The following is a 10,915-nucleotide window of genomic DNA, read 5'->3' on the forward strand; positions in this document are numbered from 1 at the left end:
GTGGTCTTTTTGTATTAGTTCTTAGAGGAGTATTTACTGGATAGTCTGGTGAAATCTCAACAAATTGCGTTTATTTATGGAGCTGCAATAAAAGCATGGAACATTTTAATCTGAGATACACAAGCCTCTGAAACAATGTTTAGAAGAGGCCCATGCGTAAAAGTACGCACAACAATGTATATAAAACGAATAAATGTGTATAAATACAAATAAATAAGACCTCAGACTAATATTTAGATGAATTAGTCCAATAAATAAATAATATAAATACATGCATCAAGACAAGACTTCTTCTATACATTAAAGGGAGAGGTATTTTTGTGGAGACTCGAGGAATTCACGTGTTTCTGCTACAGATGAGTCAGTTTTGGAGCCTGCATGATTCTGTCCTGCGTGCAGCTCTGTGGGAAATATGACCCGTTAAGATCCACGTTTGGGTCTGTTGCGCGTGAGGCGGTGTGCGTGTCGTACCGCACGTTAAACTGCGGGTCGTGCGTGAAGGTAGTAGCGGGATATTTGGAGTATTCTGCCGGGTACGCCGGCTGGGACTGGTGTTGTTGGGACTTGAGCGGAGGGGAGGCTGGCTGGAAATCCCCGTCCAGATGGACATAACCCAGGCTCGACAGAGTGGGGCTGCCCGGGGCGGAGGGGGAGGACGGGGGTGAGGAGGACGAGTTGGTGGTGATGGGGCCCTGCACTCTCTCGTCCTTCTTCAGCTTCATCCTCCGGTTCTGGAACCAGATCTTGATCTGCCTCTCGTGGAGGTTGAGCAGGCTGGCCATCTCCACGCGCCGCTGTTTGCACAGGTAGCGGCTGAAGTGGAACTCCTTCTCCAGCTCCACCAGTTGCGCGCTCGTGTACGCGGTGCGCGTCCTCTTGGAGGCCGGGGTCGCGCTTGGACTCTTCTCGTTGACGGTGCAGTCTGTGGAGACAAACAGTCAGGAAAGGAAAGGAAGGTTGTTGAGGGGAGGTGTGTTTTTTATTTATGACTTCATGATCATTGTCATATCTCTGCTGAGTCTCAGTTTTCTCTTTTATTCATTGACTCTGTTGTTGTGAAGAGAGCAGAACGCTCTGCTAACCTTGCCTGTATGAATAAAGGTTACATTGATAAATAAAACTGAGAGCACAACATGGTGAGAGAGGAGAGGAAAAGACAGAAACCAAAAGAACACAAAGTGGTTTACTTAAATCAGGGTTCTGGTGTTCCAAAAGATTGAGAGATGTATGAGCAGGTGACCACATTTAAAAAATGGCGTCCAAGAACTCAGCTGTTTGTTAGGTTTTCTAAAGTGGTGAGTTCTGTGAGTAAATAAGAGGTTGTTCGATGAAGATTTAACGGTACAGATTGTAAACAGGCCTCTGACACAAACTTGGATAATATATTTTAAAAACAACAACAACAAAAGACTTGATTTAAAGGGACACATTATTATCAGGCCTTAAAATAATGAATAGTTAAATGAAGGGAAACTTTCATGTTTTACTCTAAAATAAAATAGTCTCTAATAGTCTTTCTGTTCACTTTTAACTTCATGTGTATTGTCCCAATCATTTATATTATTGTATTTGTTTTGAAGCCATGTAATTAAATGTAATTTTTTCAATGTAATTATGATTCTAAATAAAAAGATGGGAGCCTAAATGAGCCAATGTGTGTTTATCATCCTGCTGCTGCCTGACTGTATAGCTTCATTAAAAGCCACCTTACGGTTTGAACGTGAAAAGGAGAAATATGACCTCATTCCTCCATTAAGAGCTCGTTAAAGGAGACATGAATGAAAAGGCCTCATTTGAAAACGCCTCCATACGTCATACAGACCTGCGACTCTCCTGCCGTGTTTCTCACTTGAGGGCCTGGACTCTTTCATCCAGGGGAAAATCTTTTTGCTCGGAGGAAACTTGGTGTTTTGCTGTTTTGACCTCCGGGGGAACGTGCGCTCAAACGTCTCCGCGTGCACCAATTGGTGGCGTGCAGCTGCGCTACCGAACCCGCCGACATCCTCCAAAGCCTCGCCGAAGAAGAAGAAGTCTTGTTGCTGGGTGTTTTGTGTCGCACCGGGTTTCTGCATTTCCATTAAATGTGCACCGGGGCCCCCTTTGACCTTCTGACGGAGCGCTGGCAGCCAAATGTCACATGGCAGGTTTCCAGAGAGCCCTGCAGCTTCTGGCCTGAGAGGATCCAGGAAAAAAAGAGACAGAATCAGGGAGGAGACCACATGATCCATCTTATCAACTCAATAGTATGCTGACATGAATAGCGAGCCTCTCCATGGCCCGAGAGGCAACGGGAACATGAGAGTTTGGTGGAAATAAACCCTCTGAAAAAAACACCAAAACAGAGGATCTTGTAAAATATGTGCAGAAATAAAATAATTTAACAATAAGTGTTGACCTCACTGTCCTACAACGAGGCTCATTGTCTTTTTCATTGTATGGTAAAGCAGCTAAAACAAACAAAAGTGATTATGAAAGAGGTTTTATTATAGGACTTTTGTTTGTCTTTAAAAAAGAATGAGATATTAATAATAATAGCAATAAAACAAATGGCAAACAGTAGCACTAATTGCACAAACACAAATAGGCCCATAAATAGAAAATACATTAAATATAATTATAAAAGTAAATACTTTGTCTTTTTGTTGTGTGTTTACTGAAATCACATTAATGTGCTACATTAGGGCCCGTGACTGTTCATAAATAACTGCCTTTTGTCAGTTAATGGATGCTGCTGTCTGCAACATTTTCAAGGAGGGAAAAAAATTAAATGTTATAACACAATCTGCTAAAAAAGTCATCCATCTCCATCAAACACAGAATAAAACAGAAGTCCATTGTGCGCTGCAGCTGTTTTTTTCTGCTTCTTCCCTGAATTGAAACGCGATTTAAAGAAGAAGAAGAAGAAAAAAAACACATCTTAATTAAATTGAATCCAACAGAACAGAATTATTAAGCAGCAGTTGTTTTTTAAGGGCGAAGAGAGACGCAGTGAGAGAGAATAACGTCTGGAGGCATGCAGCTTTATGAACTCTGGTTGAACCGCGGCTGGAGTCAGGCTCGTAAATCATAAAGACACATAACCCAGTCCGCGGCTGCCTTACCTTCCACAACCTACATTCATCCCCCGCACTGAAACGATCCGCGCGCGCAAACAAATACACACCGGCTTCCTCTCACCTTCGTTCTTTCTTTTTTTTTCTTTTTAGTTTTTGTTTAAAAAAAAAAAGCCTCCAGATTAGAATAAAATCCCTGCAGAGAAAGAAGCGTCTCTCGCTTTAGATGATGATGTGGCTTCGCGTGCCAGTGGGGTGAAGCAGAGTGGACAGTGTTTCTGCAGCTCACACCGCCCTGCATGGCGCACAATGTCAGCCTGTGTGTGTGTGTGTGTGTGTGTGTGTGTGTGTGTGTGTGTGTGTGTGTGTGTGTGTGTGTGTGTGTGTGTGAAAGTGTGTGTATGGGGGGTAAGCCTTTCTGCTGATCATGCAAGCAGTTTCATATACGGAAATAGGGAAATAGCCCTATATATATATATATATATATATATATATATATATATATATATACGTGTGTGTGTCTCTCTCTGTGTGTGTGTGTGTGTGTGTGTGTGGCTTAATGTCTACCTCTACATCTTTATGGCAATTAGAGCAGCATGAAAAGACCCAAGAGAGGCAGGAAAAAGCTGAATATTTTAGCCCATTTTAAGTGGATTTTGAGATGAAAATGGTCTGTTAAGAAGAGTCTCCCTCCATCATTGACATGCAGTAAAATAACCCCAAAAATACGAGTTTTTAACTTGTATTTTTACATCATATGAACACACAAGCGTTTCTGTTCAAACATCCCCTTTAGGACCTGTGCCAGCAGAGGGCCATACATTACTCCAGAAAAGAAGAGTATTTAGAGTTGTTGTTGTTTTTTACTCTCACACACAAAGTGCATTACGTCTAATTAGATTTTTTTAATTTTCTAATTTAAATGAGTGAGTCGTTTTAAAGCACTAAAAGGGGAGACAGACAGCGGTCAGCAGCAGCGTCCATTACGAAGTTTTATAATGAGGCCTCGGTTCGGTTACACGGTGACCATCAGGCTGCTGCGGTGCATCGATTGGCGGCGCTTTGATGTCTCATCCTCATGTTTTGGCTCGATCGCTTTGATTGGCTCTGAAAGGTAATATTTAACTGAGTGGCGTTAATTAATGCAAATGGCCACCTTTGATCTCTGAGCCGCCGTCGCCCAGAAAACGTGAATAGAGATCCAAAAAAGAAGAGCTTTTACATGAGCTTCTTGTTTCATGGCTGCAGAGTGAGGAACGACAAAAGTTGAGTAAAATGTCTTAAACGTTTGTGCAGTTGCCAGTTTATTAGGTACACATGGCTGAAACTATACTGCAGTCCAATGAAGAGCTCTTGTATTAAATTGTCCACTGACTGGACATTTTTCAGGAGCTTTCAGCCACATCCTTTTGGGTTTTATATGTGTAGCTTCCACGATTATCATTGCAGTAAACAGCAATGACAACTGAGCTAACTCCCTACTGCTGATGAAGACCATGAGAAGGGGCTGAAAGCTCTGGGAATTTCCTTTTTGTCAAACATCTTTAGGGAAGCTGTTGAATTGTATTGGGTTATAAAGAGAGGTGTTTCTAATATTGTGTCCATCCCAATCACTGCACAACTACACAACTGGTGTCCCTTAAAGGCAACTTAGCTTAGATGTATTGGTAGAAAGAAAGTATTACTTTAGAATAACTCTGACATATTTCTACTTTACTTGAGTATTTTCCTTCTCTGCTACTTTGTACTTCTACTCCATTACAATTCATAAGGAAATATTGTACTTTTTACTCCACTAGTAGTATAGAAAGTATTTCAATGTGGTTAAACATTGAGGAACTACAACATTAAAATCTGTTCGTTGTCCTGATAAAAACAGAATATAATTCTGCATAACTGTAGTTATGCTTCTGTATCATTTTGAATTCAGCACTTTTACTTGTAATGGAGTACTTTTAGACTTTTGTATCTGTACTTTTACTGAAGTAAAGGATCTGGATACCTCTTCCACCTCTGCGTCTGTGCCATAAATCTCTCTGATAGCCGATACAGAGCTATAAAAAGAGCCATAAGAATACAAAGAAAATCAGCAATGAGTGCGCTGTCTTAAAAAAGTCTAAATGGTCCTGTGATATACGAGGCAGCCAGCGATGAAGAGGAGGAAGACGACATGATGAGTCTGTGTACAGTATAAATATAAATTCATGTTTGATCCCTGTGGCCTGCGTGGCTGACAGTTATTATTCAGATGTGACAACAATCCCTGAGCTGCACTTAACGTCCCATCTTCATCACCACGGCGAGCTCCACACTCTTCAGGCTGCCTGTCTGATCTGTGATGGACATGTACCCCCCTCCCCCCCACACACACACACACCCACCACCTCCACCACCCATCCATTCAGTCTGCATGCTGACAAACCTCTCTTGTCAATTAGCTGCAGGACCCACATGTCCACCAGAAAAGGATTGATGGCTCTGAATTAATTCAAATACAGTTGAATCAACTTCCCGCAGCCAGCTTAAGCAATAACGTAAATTAAAACATAAATAGATATGATTAAAATACAGTTTGAAAATACGCTTTTACTAAAAAAAAAGCAAAGTACCTGTTTTCAGCTAATTTCCCCAAGAGAATTAAAATAAAGTTGTTCTTCTTTGTCACATCAGAGAAAATATTCAAGCAGGAGCTTTAAATCACCAGATCAGGCCACTAACACTTTATTTTATTTATCATGTATAAGCAATATATAAACACTTAATAAATGCTTTATAACACTCTGTAATGTGTATGGTGTATTCATTAATTTGTCAACTGCTGTAAGTGAAAGCATGTGCATTAAGATATGATTAATGATAATACAGTAAAGCACAGTTAGGATAAGTTATAATTACTGACAAATACTGGCCATTAATAAACACTTAAACTGTCATTATCTGTTCATAACCACATTTTAGTGTGTTATAAACCACTTATTAACCGTTTGTTTACATCTTATAAATGCCTCCAGTAAAGTGTGATGCCTACATGATTATTGCCTCAACACTTAGCAATTATAAGCAGTTCATACACTTTTAATAAATGCTTAATAAGACACTGTGATATATAGTTATCAGCAGCTATATGTGTTTATTAATGCATTTGTCAACTGCTGTAAGTGTAAGCTGGTGTATAAACGTATCATTAATGATAATATAGTAAAGCACAGTTGTAATAAGAAAAGTTTGTCCATTAATAAATACTTAAAACTGTCATTATATATGTTTACAACAACATTACAGTGTGTCATAAACCATTTATTAACCATTTTGTTTACATTTTATAAATGCTTACAGTAAAGTGTGATGCATATGATTATTGCCTCAAAACATGACTTTATTTAGCATTTAAAAGCAGTTTATACACATTTAATAAATGGTTTATAACATACTGGCATATAGTTATCAGCAGCTATAAGTGATTATTAATGAATTTGTCAACTGCTGTAAGTGTAAGCTGGTGAATAAACGTATAATAATTATAGTAATTGTTATACTTCCCTTCACTTGTTCGACACAGTAACAAACATCTTTAGTGAACTTACTTTTCGCTTTGGGCCTCATCTTCTCATCAGCACTGCGTCCAGTCTGTTGGCAGCCTGTTGGAGCTGTTTGCTGAGGTCCTCCTCACATTTCCCTGCAAACTAAAACTCCTCCTCGAACATACAGGCAGTGAAAAGAAGATAAACGACGTGCCGAACAATGCCCCTCATTGAAGGGCCTGTCTGCAACTTTCACAGATGTCATATTCTCCAGCAATGTGCAGCTAAAAGAGAGAAAAGGGAAAAACACTCAGAACAGTGAGGGCCTGCAGCTCTGTGCGTAAAAACTCCAAGCAGAACTGCTATTACAAAAACAGCATTTTACACATATTACCAGCCCCAGAAAACATCAAACATGTGGCATTATTCGCCATAAAATATGCATTCACGGACACACAGAGAGCGATGAGTATTTCTCGTCTTAAGATGAACGTTGTTCTTCCCCTCGAGGTGAAGTGTCATCACCTAAATACTCCCCAAGACGCGAATTTGTGGCTGCTGCGATATTTACACAAATTCGGATCTACAGGGTATATGTAGATGACAGGTGGTCAGCCTCTGCTTGCACGAGGACAGAAGCTGCAGCCTCCTGAAGCTGTGAAGCATCTAATGAATAATGTCCACATATTTAAAACAATGCACTCACATTAAGGAATGCAGAGCTTTTACTTTTTAGACGTGATCTTTAAACGGTATTTTTCTATTAACCCCTCTTATAAAATATTATAACTTACTATTAACAGCTTTATAAATGGTAAAAAAAACATTTAGATCTGTTATAAACATACATATGTTTTGGGTTGCCAGGTTGTGAAAAATACACTTGGCTGGTGTTCATCCCTTCCTGTTTGGTATTAATGCTGTTAAAATGTTGTTAATCCATTTATAAATACTGTGCGTTCATTACTCTCTAATAATCCAGATGTTGATAAGTTATTAATAAAGGGGTTTAATTAAGCAAGTGTGTAATTATAAATGTTAATAAATCATTAATAAAGAGGATTAATTTACCAAATCTGAAGTTGTAACCTTTCAAACCAAGAGTTGTTATTATAGATGGCTTACAACGAATCTATAAAGCATTAGTTAATGATTAATTAACCATTAATAAAGTAATTTATTGAAAGTAGAACTAAAAAACACTTTAACAGATATTTTACATGTATAACCTTAAATATTTTGGTCATATAAACCAAGTTTCCACATTAGTGGAAGAAGTACTCAAGCAAAAGTACAAATACCACAATGTAAAAATACTAAATTACAAGTAAAATACTTCAAAATCAAGTTAAAATAATAATCAAGTATCAAAAGTAAAAGTATCCGATTGTTCTGCAGAAAAATGTATGAGTGACATCTTAATGTTGTTATTTTACTGTTAGCTGCTCAGGTGGAGCTTTATATGAAGCCAGTGTAGTCCAGTGGTTCCCAACCTAGGGGGTCGGGCCCTCGAAAGGGTCACCAGATAAATCTGAGGGGTCATGAGACGATGAATGGGAAAGAGAAGAAGTAGAAAGTAAGTTCTGACTCACATTGGCTTTATTTTCTAGTCTTTTCTCTGATCTTTTGCTGTTTTTGTGAAATATTGAATACGTTTTCCTCTTTGGGCCTCAAACGTTTATTTAAATGAAACAATCTGAGAGAAGTTCAGAAGGAAAACGTCTCTTTGGTGGAACCACTAACGACATATGCACTCTCTGCTCCTCTCACAAGCCAAAAAGGTTTAGAACCACTGGTTTCCTCTTTAAACGTTAATGTTTTATAAGCTTTATCCTCTTTCTTGTGTAAATAACATTGATCTGAAAGTAACAGGCTGAATAAAAAGTATAAAAATGGAAACACTTAAGTACTACTAGCTCAAAATTGCAATACAGCAAGTACACTCAGCTGCTTTCCAGAATAATAAAGTGAGAAGAAATTCTTTGTGATCATCAGCCTCAACAACTTGATCGTCCAAAGAGAGTTTCACTGTCAGTTTAAAGTGTCCAGCATTAAAAAGGTTTATTCCTCCCACTCAGCTGAACAAACCTTTAAGAGATAACTAATAAACACGCTCAGAGCGACACTGGTTTCTCTCTGGAAGCTGCACGTGATCACGCCAGAGCAAGAGGGAAGGAGAGCAAAACACATCCATCATCAGCCCGGGTCGGTCTGAGGCGCCCTCTGCTGGCAGAACATCTGCACCACACACACACACACACACACACACACACACACACACACACACACACACACACACACGCACACACACACGCACACACACACACACACACACACACACACACACACACACACACACACACGCACACACACTCTCACACAAATCCTGCCAGATGTTCAACATCCATGTCACGATAAACTGGCCTAACATAAAAAGAAAGAAAAGGTGATATTTGTTTCATGTTTCCCATCATTGTGATTAAATGAATGCGTTAGATTCCACGTGAGAGGTGGTGGATTTAAAACGGTTATTCACATTAAGTCATTTTACCTTTATAATTCTAAAATGCACATACATTTTAAAGCGGATTTGGCGCTTTAGTATTTGCATTAATTGCGTTGAAACTGAATCTGCATCAGGAAACAGAGTTCAAATAGATTTTATGTTAAATTTATAACCAATATGTGGTTAAATTAGTGTTTGTGGTGGCTTATTCTTCGCTGTACATCTCGCACTCTGCACACTTTAAAAATACTAAACTAATCGTATTGCAAAAGCAGAGGAGACAAAAAAAAGAAACAAATCTGTCAAATACGCACCGTGTTTGCAGTGGTTCTTTTTCCACCAAAACTACAGAATGGAGATTTTGGAATATATTTTATTCTTATCTCACATGCAAAACACTGAGATGTGTTTTTTTCTCTCCATCGTGACAGTGCAGTCTGGCAGCAGCAGCGCTTCCTCCTCCTGACGCATCTGCGGCTGCAGTCAAATCGTCTCCTGACCCAGCGATGATCCCCAACGCCATGAATTATGCATGAGATCCGGGTACAGATTACCCCTATCAATATGCAATACTCATTACGCTGGTTAAATTGCCACTTAATAGTTATGAATATGTGGAAAATGTCTGGGACCCATATAGCCCACCACTGGTTTTAACTTTATCTTTTTCTTTCTTTCTTTTTTTACCTGAAATGAGTTTGAAAAGATTTGGAAAATTTAGCCTTTAGTTTCCTGGAGATAATATCATTATGTTTTATTAGACAAATGCATATAAGGCCACCCGTAGCCCGGAGATTTCTTTATGTTAAATCAGTGGAGGCGGCCGTCCGGCTCAGGCTTGTCCGAGACTTCACCTTTGGCCGCTCGGTGACTTGACAGACCGGGATAAATCACTCCAGGACCTCGCTCAAGTTCGTTGCATGTCAGCTGCATAAAAAGCCTTGAGTTTAGATTTAAAGTCGAATGATGAGATTATTATTATTATTTTTTTTTTACCAAAACATTTTTGCAAATTAAAGCACTTTGTGTGTTTTTCTTATACGAGGAAGTTGCTGAGCAGAATTAGAGGCCTTTAAATGTATATTTTGTTCCAAACAGGAGTTTGTGGATTCAAATCTTAGCAAAACATTCAAAGTGTGAAATAAGAGTTTTCTGCGGGTAGAGATGTGGAAGAATATCTGGCTTTTATCTCAAATTGTAGGAGTGTAAACTGAATTTTTTTTTAAAATGAGAACCACATAAAAAAATATAATTTGAAATAAAATTCTTGCAGCCACAAGATTTTTTTAGTAGAAACATTTTTTTTCAGCTCTTCCCAGAAGCTTAAACTAACTAAATATAAGTGGACATCACTTCCTTCTCCAGTCCAGCCTTTCCAGTCCCATCCATGCAGTTAAGCCGTCACTTTCATTCAAGGTTGTGAATTATATAGTACATTGTCTACTCCCCAAAACCATAAAACCAACTTTATGGACCTCACGTGACTATTCTCAGTCTGTAAGTAATATAGGTCTATACAATCTTTGGTAAGGGGGGATTTTTTTACCAACTTCAGCCTGGCCTATATACCTATAAGCTAAAGCCATGCACTCTTTCTGGGCTTTTTTAGAGGGGATTTTATCACCAACACATTTCCCAAATGGCAAACACGCGTCTCGCTGCAGGAGAGTCAGAGGAGGTAAGTTTGAAAAAGTTTTGTTTTTCTCTGTCACGTTGTCTCTGCTGCAAAGAGACCAAAACAAAAATCTGTGTTGTTCACGTGACACTTTTATAATTGTGAAGTTAATCATTAGTGAGTTTTAATTCTGAAGCAGCTGCTTTAAAAAGAAAGACCT

General features: G+C 39.0%; 1 protein-coding gene across 2 annotated transcripts; it reads right to left on the reverse strand.

The window, feature by feature from the left end:
• Nucleotides 1–64: 64 nt before the first annotated feature.
• Nucleotides 65–7,084, reverse strand: LOC142951403 (homeobox protein Hox-B3-like). 2 transcript variants are annotated; one of them, XM_076092913.1, is made up of 3 exons: nucleotides 6,638–7,084; nucleotides 1,823–2,172; nucleotides 65–922 (listed from the first exon to the last, which is right to left on the reverse strand). In XM_076092913.1, exons 2-3 carry the CDS (start codon nucleotides 2,076–2,078, stop codon nucleotides 351–353), a joined length of 828 nt encoding a protein of 275 aa, XP_075949028.1. In that variant the 5' UTR covers nucleotides 2,079–2,172; nucleotides 6,638–7,084; the 3' UTR covers nucleotides 65–350. The 2 variants fall into 2 exon arrangements, with proteins under 2 accessions (XP_075949028.1, XP_075949027.1); XM_076092912.1 differs by lacking the exon at nucleotides 6,638–7,084 and having other exon boundaries at nucleotides 1,823–2,478.
• Between the last annotated feature and the right edge of the window lie 3,831 nt (nucleotides 7,085–10,915).

This window comes from Anarhichas minor, unplaced genomic scaffold, assembly GCF_050575085.1.
Source record: "Anarhichas minor isolate MPS153535 unplaced genomic scaffold, ASM5057508v1 ptg000017l, whole genome shotgun sequence".
In the NCBI taxonomy this organism is placed as follows: domain Eukaryota; kingdom Metazoa; phylum Chordata; class Actinopteri; order Perciformes; family Anarhichadidae; genus Anarhichas; species Anarhichas minor.

Bases quoted from the DNA above. Each gene is read 5' to 3' on its own strand.
- LOC142951403 (XM_076092912.1), bottom strand. From the start codon at position 2,228: ATGGATCATGTGGTCTCCTCCCTGATTCTGTCTCTTTTTTTCCTGGAT. The intron at 923-1,822 runs GTCTGTATGACG...TTGTCTCCACAG, and splicing joins ACACGGCAGGAGAGTCGCAG to ACTGCACCGTCAACGAGAAG.